Source organism: Canis aureus, unplaced genomic scaffold, assembly GCF_053574225.1.
Source record: "Canis aureus isolate CA01 unplaced genomic scaffold, VMU_Caureus_v.1.0 ptg000132l_RagTag, whole genome shotgun sequence".
In the NCBI taxonomy this organism is placed as follows: domain Eukaryota; kingdom Metazoa; phylum Chordata; class Mammalia; order Carnivora; family Canidae; genus Canis; species Canis aureus.
Genome location: NW_027554443.1, coordinates 717,909 through 732,135, shown reverse-complemented (window position 1 = coordinate 732,135; position 14,227 = coordinate 717,909). Strand labels below are relative to the sequence as shown.

The window sequence follows — 14,227 nt, the reverse complement described above, 5'->3', positions numbered from 1 at the left end:
GGGTGTTTTTATTTTTTTTTTTTTTATTTTTTATTTTTTTTTATTTTTTTTTTTTTATTATTATTTTTTTTATTGGTGTTCAATTTACTAACATACAGAATAACACCCAGTGCCCGTCACCCATTCACTCCCACCCCCCGCCCTCCTCCCCTTCTACCACCCCTAGTTCGTTTCCCAGAGTTAGCAGTCTTTACGTTCTGTCTCCCTTTCTGATATTTCCCACACATTTCTTCTCCCTTCCCTTATTTTCCCTTTCACTATTATTTATATTCCCCAAATGAATGAGAACATATAATGTTTGTCCTTCTCCGACTGACTTACTTCACTCAGCATAATACCCTCCAGTTCCATCCACGTTGAAGCAAATGGTGGGTATTTGTCATTTCTAATAGCTGAGTAATATTCCATTGTATACATAAACCACATCTTCTTGATCCATTCATCTTTCGTTGGACACCGAGGCTCCTTCCACAGTTTGGCTATCGTGGCCATTGCTGCTAGAAACATCGGGGTGCAGGTGTCCCAGCGTTTCATTGCATTTGTATCTTTGGGGTAAATCCCCAACAGTGCAATTGCTGGGTCGTAGGGCAGGTATATTTTTAACTGTTTGAGGAACCTCCACACAGTTTTCCACAGTGGCTGCACCAGTTCACATTCCCACCAACAGTGCAAGAGGGTTCCCTTTTCTCCACATCCTCTCCAACATTTGTTGTTTCCTGCCTTGTTAATTTTTCCCATTCTCACTGGTGTGAGGTGGTATCTCATTGTGGTTTTGATTTGTATTTCCCTGATGGCAAGTGATGCAGAGCATTTTCTCATGTGCATGTTGGCCATGTCTATGTCTTCTTCTGTGAGATTTCTGTTCATGTCTTTTGCCCATTTCATGATTGGATTGTTTGTTTCTTTGGTGTTGAGTTTAATAAGTTCTTTATAGATCTTGGAAACTAGCCCTTTATCTGATATGTCATTTGCAAATATCTTCTCCCATTCTGTAGGTTGTCTTTGAGTTTTGTTGACTGTATCCTTTGCTGTGCAAAAGCTTCTTATCTTGATGAAGTCCCAATAGTTCATTTTTGCTTTTGTTTCTTTTGCCTTCGTGGATGTATCTTGCAAGAAGTTACTATGGCCGAGTTCAAAAAGGGTGTTGCCTGTGTTCTTCTCTAGGATTTTGATGGAATCTTGTCTCACATTTAGATCTTTCATCCATTTTGAGTTTATCTTTGTGTATGGTGAAAGAGAGTGGTCTAGTTTCATTCTTCTGCATGTGGATGTCCAATTTTCCCAGCACCATTTATTGAAGAGACTGTCTTTCTTCCAATGGATAGTCTTTCCTCCTTTATCGAATATTAGTTGCCCATAAAGTTCAGGGTCCACTTCTGGATTCTCTATTCTGTTCCACTGATCTATGTGTCTGTTTTTGTGCCAGTACCACACTGTCTTGATGACCACAGCTTTGTAGTACAACCTGAAATCTGGCATTGTGATGCCCCCAGATATGGTTTTCTTTTTTAAAATTCCCCTGGCTATTCGAGGTCTTTTCTGATTCCACACAAATCTTAAAATAATTTGTTCTAACTCTCTGAAGAAAGTCCATGGTATTTTGATAGGGATTGCATTAAACGTGTATATTGCCCTGGGTAACATTGACATTTTCACAATATTAATTCTGCCAATCCATGAGCATGGAATATTTTTCCATCTCTTTGTGTCTTCCTCAATTTCTTTCAGAAGTGTTCTATAGTTTTGAGGGTATAGATCCTTTACATCTTTGGTTAGGTTTATTCCTAGGTATCTTATGCTTTTGGGTGCAATTGTAAATGGGATTGACTCCTTAATTTCTCTTTCTTCAGTCTCATTGTTAGTGTATAGAAATGCCACTGACTTCTGGGCATTGATTTTGTATCCTGCCACGCTACCGAATTGCTGTATGAGTTCTAGCAATCTTGGGGTGGAGACTTTTGGGTTTTCTATGTAGAGTATCATGTCATCGGCGAAGAGGGAGAGTTTGACTTCTTCTTTGCCAATTTGAATGCCTTTAATGTCTTTTTGTTGTCTGATTGCTGAGGCTAGGACTTCCAGTACTATGTTGAATAGCAGTGGTGAGAGTGGACATCCCTGTCTTGTTCCTGATCTTAGGGGAAAGGCTCCCAGTGCTTCCCCATTGAGAATGATATTTGCTGTGGGCTTTTCATAGATGGCTTTTAAGATGTCGAGGAATGTTCCCTCTATCATTGGGTGTTTTTATTGAAAAAAAAGTAATTCATGTTCATTTTGGACAGATTAGAAAACACAGATGGGCAAAGAGAAAGCAAAAATCATTCTTGTTGCTCTATTCAGATATAATCATTTGTTTAATCACAGATTGGTGTATTTAAGTTCTTTCTTCTTTCATTGTGTCTAGCTACATACTAATCTTTTCTAAAAATGTGGCTCAGGGTGTATATACTGCTTCAGAACCTGCTATCCAATTTAACAATATTTTGTGAAAGGCCTTCTATGTCATTAGTTAATATTCTACAACATGTTTTTGTTGTATGGTTGGACCATAATTGGATTAGCCAAAATTTCCCCTAACATTTGTACCATTATAAGCAATGATGTGGTAAATACTCTTGTAGAATAACTCTTGGGCATAATCCAAAACGCACACAAAATTATGAAGCTTTTGGTATGCATTGCCAAATTGCCCTTGCAGGATGATTGTGCCCATTTAGATAGACCCTAGTATGATACGAGATTATCTATTTTTACCAATTCTTCTGTATTTCAAATAAGATCACAAGTAGGAAGAAGTATATAATACAGTGCCTGTATATATTAATTAGCATTATGTACAATTTGGTTCTCTTTCTACTCCAGTGTCATCAAGGGACAGAATTCTACATTTGAGTACATGAGAAAGTGTTTTTTAGGGGGGAATTTAGTGCATTCGAGGCAGTGAGATTCTTAAAAAAGTGGGTTTCCTTACTGTTTTCACTGAATTATAGGAATAAACATAGCCTATTTATTTCCCAAGTCTTCCGTGGGATGAGATTAAATATCTTGAATTACTGAACTGTGAAATTATCTTTTAAACCTACTCCCATTAGGTAAAAGAAAAAGAAAAGATTTACCCAATGATTTCAGTTGTCTGTTTATCAACAACTGAGATTCTCATTTTCCTAACTGGAAATGCATTTTCTGAGTATTTTGGATCATAGTCTCTTAATTCCATGCCTTAGGGAGGCATAATGATAATACCAAAATCTCTCAAAATAACAGGATTTGCAATGCCATTCCATAAATGAAAACCAAATTCCTGTTAACTGTCAGAACCTAAGACAGTTATAAAAAGAGACAAGTTATTTTTAGTGCAAGTCATTCTGATAGTGGCAAAAGAACATTCACTCTAAACAGCAGAATGATCACGGCAAGATTTCTAAAAGGAAGCCCTGAAAACTGAAGATGGTGGAAGATCAAAGAATATCTATTTAAAATTCCTTCCACCTTAAATTCCTTTCAAACTGAAACAGCCGGCTATCACCAAGAGTATATTGGATTCCCAGGATGTCCTGGGGAAGAGTAAAATCTAAAAAAGAACTGTTGCTGAAAACTAATAAGGAATTAAGGTTGCCAGCTTTAAATAGCAGAAAATAAATTATAACACACAAAATCTTACCAAAAACTAATGAAAAAAAAAAAAGAAAGAAAGAAAAGATGAATGCTATTGTAGCATATAGTAGCAAAGATATGGTGTGACTGTCCCCTGCTTGTTCTCTGATAGCTCTGGGTGCTTTCACTGTCTTTGACATTTTTCTCACGAGTTCAGAGTTTTCTGTGATGTCATTTCTCACACAGATGCACACACACACACACACACACACACACACAAACCAAAATTAACCCTTAACTTCAGGTTCTCATTTGTAGTACCTAAAGATACTACCTTCCTGGAGTTAAGAATTTAAAAGAATTCTTAGGAACACACAAGACGATTTTCACATTAATTTCCCTGAACTGTTTTCAAGTGCTTAGTTTCATTTCACTTTTTAAAAAGATTTTATTTATTTATTCATGAGACAGAGAGAGAGAGAGAGAGAGAGAGAGAGATAGGCATGGAGAAGCGGGCTCCATGCAGGGAGCCTGATGTGGGACTCAATCCCAGGACTCCAGGATCACTCCTTGAGCTGGAAGGCAGATGCTTAACCACTGAGCCACCCTGGTGTCCCCTTAGTTTCATTTCAAATGGCACTGTTGCTTTTCTTTTATGCATTTATTAACCATAAAAAATGAAAACCCCAGCTTCCTTCTATGAAGCATATTGTGAAAGAACAGTCCTTCACTTCCAATGACTCTTCCAATTCTTTCTGTGCTGCTGTTTTCTACCTGCTGCTTCCCTTGGCTCCTAGGTCTCCCTAATATCAAGAATATTTTGATATTTTAAGATAGTGGTAAAAGCTTCCTTTAATAAAAATATAACAATAATGTTTGTTCAGTTTCTACAGCTTTCATAATCCATGATTTCTAAGATGTATTTTTAATTTTTGTGAAGCACAGGCAAACAGTAACTTTACCATTAGAAATATGTTGAAAGTTAAAGGATTTACACTATTATTTAAATCCAGTTCTTAGTTAGCATTAATACTATTGCCTTGTTCTTATTATCTTCTTTTATGACCTCTTTTTCAGAGGACGGAATAGGATTGATGTTTTACAAAACCTTGAAATTCTCAGAAATTCTTATTTTTTTTAATCAGATAATCTATCACTAGTATAATTTTCATCCTTTACAGGCTTCTCATTTCATACAAATTATTTACATTTAATTCAATTAAGTTTATGATCTTCTCCAAATTATGACAAACATAGACAGCACTTAGTATTTTTCTTAATAAAAACTGCTTAGCCTGTTCTTCAAAGAATTAACTGAGATAGTTTATGGAACTGATGCATACAAAATGATTTTCCTGGCTAGTACTGGATGCTTGGGACAGTTAGTTCCCAAACATTTTAGCACACCAAGGTTACATATGCGATTCCTTAAAGTGGCCTCTAATGTTTCCATAACCTGATAAAATGCTATTAATCTTTTGTGGCCACTTAAAAAAAGTACTCTGTGTGCTAAAGGCGAGTTCAGAAATTCAAAGCAATTTTATGTGAAGTAATATTATCCTTACAGCAACATAAATTAATTCTTCAATAAAAGTGTTGGTCAGTCCTGTGAGGGAAATAAAACATAATTGTTTATGCTTCGTAAGTCTAAAAGTAAAAATCCCACTCATTGCTTATGTTTTTGTGATTTACATTATCTGGTACAGTGACAGCCATACATTAACTTCTCCGATGTCTGATAGTATTTAGGAGAAATCTAGAATGACCTCAGGATGATCTCTCTAGGTCCCGCTGCCTGACTCTAAATTCTATTTAATAACAGTTCGTGAAATCAGCACATCTCCTTAGAGCTCTCCCGTGGGTTGCAAGTGATCAAACAGATAAAACCATAATGACAGGGCAGTGAGATAGGTTTAACAGAAGGAAAATTCTAAAGACATGCAGAATGACTATAGGACTGCACACCAGGAAGGCCATATCTTTTATTAAAATCATCACAAACAAAAGTATCACAATTTTATTAGCTTTACATTTCATTACATGGCATATCCCCAAAATATTAAATAGAACACAAATATCTATGCAATTTTTGGATGAAGAGTATCCTTTGCATTTTTAATTCCTGTGTTTTCATTCAGACATTTATCTGTCTGTAAAACATTTGCTCAACATGCTTCCTGATCTAGGCTTCTTGGCCATGGGACTGACATGTTCCCTGTCATGTAAAATTTGGTAGTTTGTAACGTCTGTGCACATTTCAAGTGTATCTTGCCTTGTCTATAGCAAGAGCCAGTCTGCGTATGTTGGATATACATCCAGCTGCGGCTTCCTGGAGGTCCTGGTCAGAAGACCCAATCATACCCAGCAGTAGCTGTCACATGTAAAAGAGGAGGGCGGAGAGGGAAACAAAGTATAAAACCATTAATCTCAAGGCATAAAGTTAGGCTTTGAAAACAATTTTTAATATTAAATGTTTTTAAAAGTCACCAAAAAAAAAAAAAAAACAAAGAAAAGAAAAGAAAAAAGGACAAGAAATGCCATTTAGGCAAATGCAAATATAAATGGTACTTAACCAGACCGAGATTTCTCATGAAATGCTTACCATTTTATTTCCTGAAGCTGAGATAGACCTATTTCTCCCACCTTTCTTTGGTCATCTAACTGCTATGGAGTCTGCTTTGAAATTTGTCTTGCATTCTTTCTGACTTTTCTGCCTCTAGGCCAAGCCAACAGCACACCATGCCTCGGCTATTAGTACAACCTCTTAGATATGATTTCTCTGCATTCCAACCCACTTGATCATGTCACAACTTAATTATGTCAATCCCCTAACTGCATTGACTCCCAGTGCTAAATAACTACAGCTTGGGACAGTTAGTTAACTAACGAGTTAAACAGTCTGTTAACTCATCCTTTAAAGGATTTTTGTGCTTTGGCCTCAGTTTACCTTTCTAGCCGCTTATCTTTCTCCTGCTCTATCCTGTACTCCAAGGTCACACACTTCTCCACTTCTTTTGCCCTGATTGATGCCATCCCTCTTCCTAAAAGGCCCTCTCATTCTCTTCTCTGAATTTCTAAATTTTACCTATCTTTCATGACCCAGTTAACTTTTCCACAAAGCCTCCACTGATTTTCATCAAATAAGATGCTATCTTTGCTTTATCAGAACTATCATAGCAGTTTACTCAAATGCCTATTACTATCCTTATATCATCCCTTTTATTTTTTTTAAGTTTTGTTTTTTATGTATTTAAGTAATCTCTACACCCAATGTGGGATTCAAACCTACAACCCCGAGATCAAGAGTTGCATGCTCTTCCAACTGAGCCAGACACGTGCCCCTATGTCTTTCCTATTAAATAGATATGTAGATTAATGCTTTCTGTCCTTTAGATTATAAACTCTAAAACTTATAATACTGTATCATGCCTAATACACCAAAAAATGACATAAAAAATGTAGACACCAAAAACTGACAAAGAAATTAATTAGAACTTTAAAAAAGTCTATCAGTTATGAATCAGATGAGTAGTTCTGACAAAGGATTTGAAAATTTAATTCGAGTCATCTATTTTCTACACAGTAGCATTTGGGTACAAATGTTGATGACAGAAAAGATGTGATAAGCAAAGAGATATTGTAAAGATAAATGTGAAATACCTTAAATATGACAGGCTTAGGGATTGGACTTTTATTCTGTAGGCAATAAAAAGAAGTTATTTAAACAGTTTAATCAGCAGAGTGACATGATCACATTTGTATTTTAGAAAGACAAATTTCATGACACCATGCAGAATATGGATTATAGAAAAGAAAGGGAAGGATCCTGAAGTCCTTCAGGGCAAAATGAATTCAAGGGACATTTGGGGGTTAAGCTTGTGTTGAACACAAATGGCCCAAGGATATCTGGTTATCCAAAAAGAAGAAAATAAAGATGGTAATCTTTCATCATACATAAACATTATGTCCAGGTGAATTAATGATTGAAATAAAAATGAAAAATATAAAACATTTGGAAAGTTGGAGTTGAGAAAACCCTGATAAAATTGAGGTACTGAAGGATGTCTGGCAACTCAGGTCCTCGACCTCCTCATTGTCCATGGAATTGTCCTCCACTTCCAGGGTCACATCCTGGTCCTTATTTTTCATCATGTTCAACAGTCCCACCAGTGCTTCTTGGACATCTCTATATTAGGCAATCTCAGAACTATCTCGAACCTAATATATTACAGATAAAATTTCTAATTTTTTTCCTATCTAAACCTGGGTCCCCCATCCCCAGTATTCTCCTATATCAGTGAAGATATCACCACTTAGTTGCTCAAGCCAGAAATCTCCTCACCTCACACTCCCACCTCATCTCCCCTGCTTCTATCCAACAATTATATCTTTGTGATTCAACTGCCTACACTTATTCCAAAGTCATTTGCTTCTCTCTATTGCCATTGTCATCACCCCTGTAAAGCCTACAGCACTTTCCCACTGTCCTTGCACCCTCTCTTGCCTGGCCCCCAGTCAATCATTCATACTGTATCCAGAGTAATGTCCTAAATTGTGAAGTTCACTGACAAGGGGCAAAATTCTAGAGAAGCAAAGGGAATAAGACATGATCAGTCTTCTAAGAGTCAAGAGAAAGAAATACCGTCTTCTGAATAAGGGAAACAGAGCTGTTTGGGGGAGCTCCTGACTTGAGAGTTTTGCATTGTTAAAGTAATTAAACAGGAGGCCATTAGATAAAGTGTCTCTAAAGATTTGGTGGCCTATGTAAGCAAACCAAAACCTAATCCAGAATCAACACACTTGAATCTAAGAATATGAAACCTGAGGCCAACCAATCACAAATAGGCTTTCCCAAATAAGGCAAGAGCTTATGCTATAGCCAATCAAATAATTTCCTTGCTTTGCTTCTGTATCTTGTTAAAAACTTTCCCCTAGCTCCTGGAGTGCTCCTAACCACTTTCAGTTTGGCACTGCCTGGTTTGAATCATGCCTCAGTTTATCTTTTTAATAACATTACTAGTGTTTTTCTCCAGCATCATCCGATCACTGAGGTGTAAGATGGAGGAAATAGGTTATAGCACTGCAACTCATTTGAATAGTCATACAGTCTGAGCTGACTGAAAGGACAAACAGAAGGCTACTCATAGGGATGCCTGGGTGGCTCAGTGGTTTAGCATCTGCCTTTGGCTCAGGGCATGATCCTGGGATCTAAGATTGAGTCCCGCATTGGGCTCCCGGCAAGGAACCTGCTTGTGTCTCTGCCTCCTCTCTTTTTGTCTTTTTGTGTGTCTCTCATGAATAGATAAATCTAAAAAAAAAAAAAAAAAAAAAAAAGAAGCCTACTTATAATCTGGGAGGATGACCTGTAAGAATTAGGAAGGTAGGAAGGCAGATCTCTGTGAAGTGAGAAAACAGTGAGATGGAAGCTCAGGATGTTGAAAAATAGGACATTAGAGTTTGAGAATGGATTATGTGGAGTTTAAGATTTTATAGATAAACTTGTATTGCTTATTGACAGGGTCCAGGAAGTGACCATGGGAACATACGTCAATATAAGATTGTTAGGCAGTTTTATACATATGTGCACATGCATACACACACACACCTCTATGAACACATTTATTTAATTTATATTCTTATTCTCTCTGCAAAAAGAGCAAATAGTGCTCTATGAACATTATTGAAAAATAATGAGAAGGAAGAACAGAGTAGCCAGCTCTCCTTGGTTACTATAACACATGGCTTAGGTGTCTCGGTATTATAACTCCCACTTAAATCCCTTTTCTAGCTTGCAACTTTTAACTCTTGATCAACAATTCAATATTTTTATCAATTTATTTATTTTCTTGTACCTCATTTTATTATCATATGAAAGCTGCTAAAGCAGACACAGCTATATGAGGCTTCGGCTACTTCTTCTTGTCATGTCCTGTTATGTGAAAAAAATAAGGGAAGAAAGTGGCACTAGCAGAACTCTGTGTTCATGGTAATAGATGGATCAGTTGCTCAAATTATAGTTTCCTCCTGCATCAGTCTCTAGTCCAGAAGGACATCACCCCCATTGCTAAATAAAGGCATGAAGTAGCTATTAATAAAAATGAGACAAAAGCATTAGATATGGAATATGCTTGCAAGAGAAATGGGAGAAGTTCGATGAATAGGGAAGTGGCTATAATTCAAAATATTCACAAAAAGTTAAGGCTAAGCGATATTATTTATTAATTTATATTATAGAAAACCAGAACTCAATCACACCTCCTTTGCTATTAGAATAATTGAATAAAACTACCTTCATTTTGGAAAAGATTATCCTATAAACTCATTTTTTTTTGAGATTTTATTTCTTTATTCATGAGAGACACAGAGAGAGAGAATCGGAGGGAGAAGCAGGCTCCCTGCGGGGAGCCCCATGTAGTGAGCTGAAGGCAAACGCTTAACCACTGAGCCACCCAGGTGCCCCTATCCTATAAACTCATTTATGAGTTTGATCAGAACTCAGATGCTTTTTTGGTCAGATTTTCTACTTCTTTCTATTGGGTTGGAAGATGTTGAAATTAAAAAATTCAATCTAAGCGAAGGAACATGGAGAAGACCACAGCGAAATGAAGTACACTGATAATTTAATATTTTAAATGATTGTCCCTTCCCCTGCCTGACCTTTACAAGGCACATTAAGGAAAAGATTCGCACCCAGCCTGCTCCTGCTCTCAGACAAAGGTAATAAACTGGGAAAAGATGGAGTATATGATAGGGGCCAAGAGGAATGTGCATGGGGAAGCCACCTATGATAATCCCATGTTTATTATTTTCTATAATATTATCCATAAAGGAGACAAAGTTATATCTGATAAGGATCCCAGAACAAGGTTTGGCTCACAGTAACTACTCTTTAGTTCTTAGCCATTATTATTCCAATAGAAAACATACTTCAAGCACTATTCTAAGAGAAAACATACTTCAAGCACTGTTCTGATTCTAGTAACAAGTGAGATGTAACAAAACATTTTCAGCACTGTATTGGCTGGCATGATATCCTCTTATGAAGAAGTCAGGTTATTGCTACCCAGTGGAGGCTGAGAGTCACGTGGGTGGGCACTTCTGTAAGGAAAGGCAAGAGGCCCTCAGAGGAAGGTCAGCAGGGTAAAGTCTCTGAGTCCCTATCAAGTTCTGCCTCTGTGATGGGATCTAAGGAGAAAGGAGGGAGCCCTGAGAGACCGGGCTCATTGCAATTGGGAACGCTGGCAGGATGTAGTACTGACAGGTTACTGCAGGTCCCATGGAAATATAGTAGAAGGAATAGACCACTCTGTATTTCCTGCCTTGGGTTATCACTATGACTTTCCTCTGGTTCTTTAGAAGGAAGTCAAAGAACACTTTTGTGGGGTAAAATGATCTAGGAAATAAAGCAGTCAGGAACTTCATCAATACGTGGTCAAGACAAAATCAAGTTTGAATCAAAGTAACTCAACATTCTCTGAAAATATCAGTGAGAGTGACAAAACATGAGAGACACCTAACTCTGGGAAATGAACAAGGGGTAGTGGAAGGAGAGGGGGGCAGGGGGTTGGGGTGACTGGCTGATGGGCACTGAAGGGGGCCCTTGGCAGGATGAGCACTGGGTGTTATGCTATATGTTGGCAAATTGAACTCCAATAAATTTAAAAAAAAATGCATAGTCAACCACCACCACCAACAAAAAGTATAACTCAACATTCTCTTTGAAGATTTAAAGATACTGGCAGAGTCACACTCTCCAGTAGCCTCTTGACAAATGTGCAAAGGAGGTAAACTTCTTAAGACTCACATGTCTTTTCTATGACTTGATTAAGAGTTTTACTGAATATAGGATTCTAGGTGAGAAATAATTTTGAAGAGTTGGATGAGTTTTGAAGGCATTCCTCCATTTTCTTCTTGCTTCCAATGTTACTGTTGAGAAGCCCAAAGTGTTCTTCATGTTTGGTTTCTCTTGTTCACTCTATCTTCTTTTTCTATCCTTTCTCTTCTGAACATTACAGAATCTTTCATTATTATTATTACTATTATTATTATTATACTTAATGTTCTAAAATTTTACAGTGCTATATCTTGTGGATAGGTATACTTTTATCCATTGTATACAGGGAACCTGATGCATCATTTCAATCTGGTAAGTCATGTACTCCAACTCTGGGAAATTCTATTGAACTATTTCATTTCATTTCCTCCTCTCCATTTTCTCAGTTATTCCTTTGTGGAACTAATATTCTGAAGTTAGATCTTTTGCACTGTTTTTTTTTTTTTATTTTTATCTTTCCTTTTTTCATCTCTTTATGTTTTTACTCTTTCTGAGAGTTTTTTTCTTTTTAAATTTTTATTTAAATTTTAGTTAGTTAACATACAGTGCAATATTGGTTTCTGGAGTAGAATTTAGTGATTCATCACATACAACACCCAGTGCTCATCACAAATGCCCTCCTTTTTTTTTTTTTTAATTTTTATTTATTTATGATAGTCACACACAGAGAGAGAGAGAGGCAGAGACACAGGCAGAGGGAGAAGCAGGCTCCATGCACCGGGAGCCTGACGTGGGATTTGATCCTGGGTCTCCAGGATCGCGCCCTGGGCCAAAGGCAGGCGCCAAACCGCTGCGCCACCCAGGGATCCCAACAAATGCCCTCCTTAATACCCATCACCCACCTAGCCCATCCCCTCCTACCACCCCTCCAGCAACCTCGGTTTGTTCTCTATCATGAAGTATCTCTTACAGTTTGCTTCCCCCTAATTTTCCCCATTCCCATATATTCATCTGTTTTGTTTCTTAAATTCCACATATGAGTGAAATCATATATTTGTCTTTCTCTGACTTATTTTGCTTAGCTTATTTTGCTTATAAAACACTCTAGCTCTATCCACATTGTTACAAATGGCAAAATTTCATTCTTTTTGATGGCTAATATTCTATGGTATATATGCCACATCTTCTTTATCCATTCATCAGTCGATGGATACCTGGGCTCTTTCCATAGTTTGGCTATTGTTGATAATGCTGCTATAAACATTGGGATGCATGTATTCTTTCTGTATTTTTGTATCGTTAGTAGTGCAACTGCTGGGGCATAGCAATTCCTCAATTCCTTGAGCAAAAAGTTCAACTTTTTGAGGAACCTCCAAAATGTTCTCCAGAGTGGCTGCACCAGCTTGCTTTCCCACCAACAGTGCCAAGACGGTTCCCTTTTCTCTGCATCCTCACTAACATTGTTTCCTGAGTTGTTAATTTTAGCCATTCTGACAGGTGAGGTGATTGTGGTTTTGATTTGTATTTTATCTCCCTGATGATGAGTGATGTTGAGCATCTTTTCATATATCTGTTAGCCATCTGGGTCTTTGGAAAAAATGTCTATTTTGTCTTCTGCCCATTTTTTAACTGGATTATTTGTTTTTGGGGTGTCGAGTTTGCTAACTTCTTTATAGATTTCGGATACTAACCCTTTTTCAGATATGTCATTTGCAAATATCTTCTCCCATTACATAGGCTTTTAGTTTTTTTGACTGTTTTCTTCACTGTGCAGAAGATTTTTATCTTAACTCCCAGTAGTTCATTTTTGTTTTCGTTTCCCTTTCCTCTAGTGATGTATCTAGTAAGAAGTTGCTCTGGCCCAGGGTGAAGAGGTTGCTGCCTGTGTTCTCCTCTAGGATTCTGGTGGTTTGCTGGTTCACATTTCAGTCTTGCATCAATTTTGAATTTATTTCAAGAAAGTGGTCCAGTTTCATTCTTCTGTATGTTGCTGTCCAGTTTTCCCAATACCATGTGTTGAAGAGATTTTTTTCCCATTGGATATTCTTTCTGCTTTGTCAAAGAATAGCTGACCATAGAGTTGTAGGTCCATTTCTGGATTCTCTGTTCTGTTCCATTGATCTATGTACCTGTATTTGTTGTGCCAGTACCATACCATTTGTTGTACTTGTATTTGTTGTGCTAGTACCATACTGTCTTGATGACACAGCTTTGCAATAGAGCTTGAAGTCTGGAATCGTGATGATTCCAGCTTTGCTTTTCTAAAATTTTCAGGATTGCTTTGGCTATTCAGGGTCTTTTGAATTTCCGTACAAATTTTAGGATTGTTTGGTCTAGCTCTGTGAAAAATGCTGGTGGTATTTTGATAGGGATTGCATTAAATGTGTGGATTGCTTTGGGTAGTATAGACATTTTAACAATGTTTGTTCTTCCGCAAGCATGGAATGTTTTCCATTTCTTTGTGTCTTCTTTAATTTCTTTCATAAGTGTTCTACAGTTTTCAGAATACAGGTCTTTGGTTCTTTGATTCAGTTTATTCCTAGGCATCTTATGGTTTGGGTTCAGTTTAATCCTCTTCGGTTTATTCCTAGATACCTTACGATTCTTGGTGTATTGTAAATGGGATCAATTCCTTGACTTTTTCTGCTGCTTCATTATTGCTGTATAGAAATGCAAGAGATTTTTGTATGTTGATTTTATATCCTGAGACTTTACTGAATTCATGTGTTTGTTCTAGCAATTTTTTCATGGAGTCTTTCAAGTTTTCTACATAGAGTATCATGTTATCTGTAAATAGTGAAAGTGACTACTTCCTTGACAATTTAGATGCCTTTTACTTCTCTCTGTTGTCTGATTGCTGAG

At 37.2% G+C, this 14,227-nt stretch overlaps 1 protein-coding gene and 1 long non-coding RNA gene across 17 annotated transcripts in view; one reads left to right on the top strand and one right to left on the bottom strand.

Annotated features, from left to right (window-relative positions):
- The window catches only part of LOC144309644 (outer dynein arm-docking complex subunit 2-like), a 266,940-nt gene that overhangs the window by 43,174 nt on the left and 209,539 nt on the right, over window positions 1-14,227 (bottom strand). For 13 of the 15 annotated variants that reach the window (XM_077890722.1, XM_077890721.1, XM_077890729.1 and 10 more), the window contains one exon: window positions 5,542-5,962. The exons of 1 other annotated variant lie outside the window; for it this stretch is intronic. In XM_077890722.1, the coding sequence (XP_077746848.1) occupies window positions 5,849-5,962 (114 nt within the window). In that variant the 3' untranslated portion in view covers window positions 5,542-5,848. Of the gene's footprint in view, window positions 1-5,541; window positions 5,963-7,251; window positions 7,288-14,227 lie in introns of those variants that run through there. One more of the 15 variants, XM_077890726.1, reaches the window with a different exon arrangement.
- LOC144309646 (uncharacterized) overlaps window positions 1-14,227 on the top strand; it is a 186,096-nt gene that overhangs the window by 61,936 nt on the left and 109,933 nt on the right. The gene's annotated exons all lie outside the window — the stretch shown is intronic.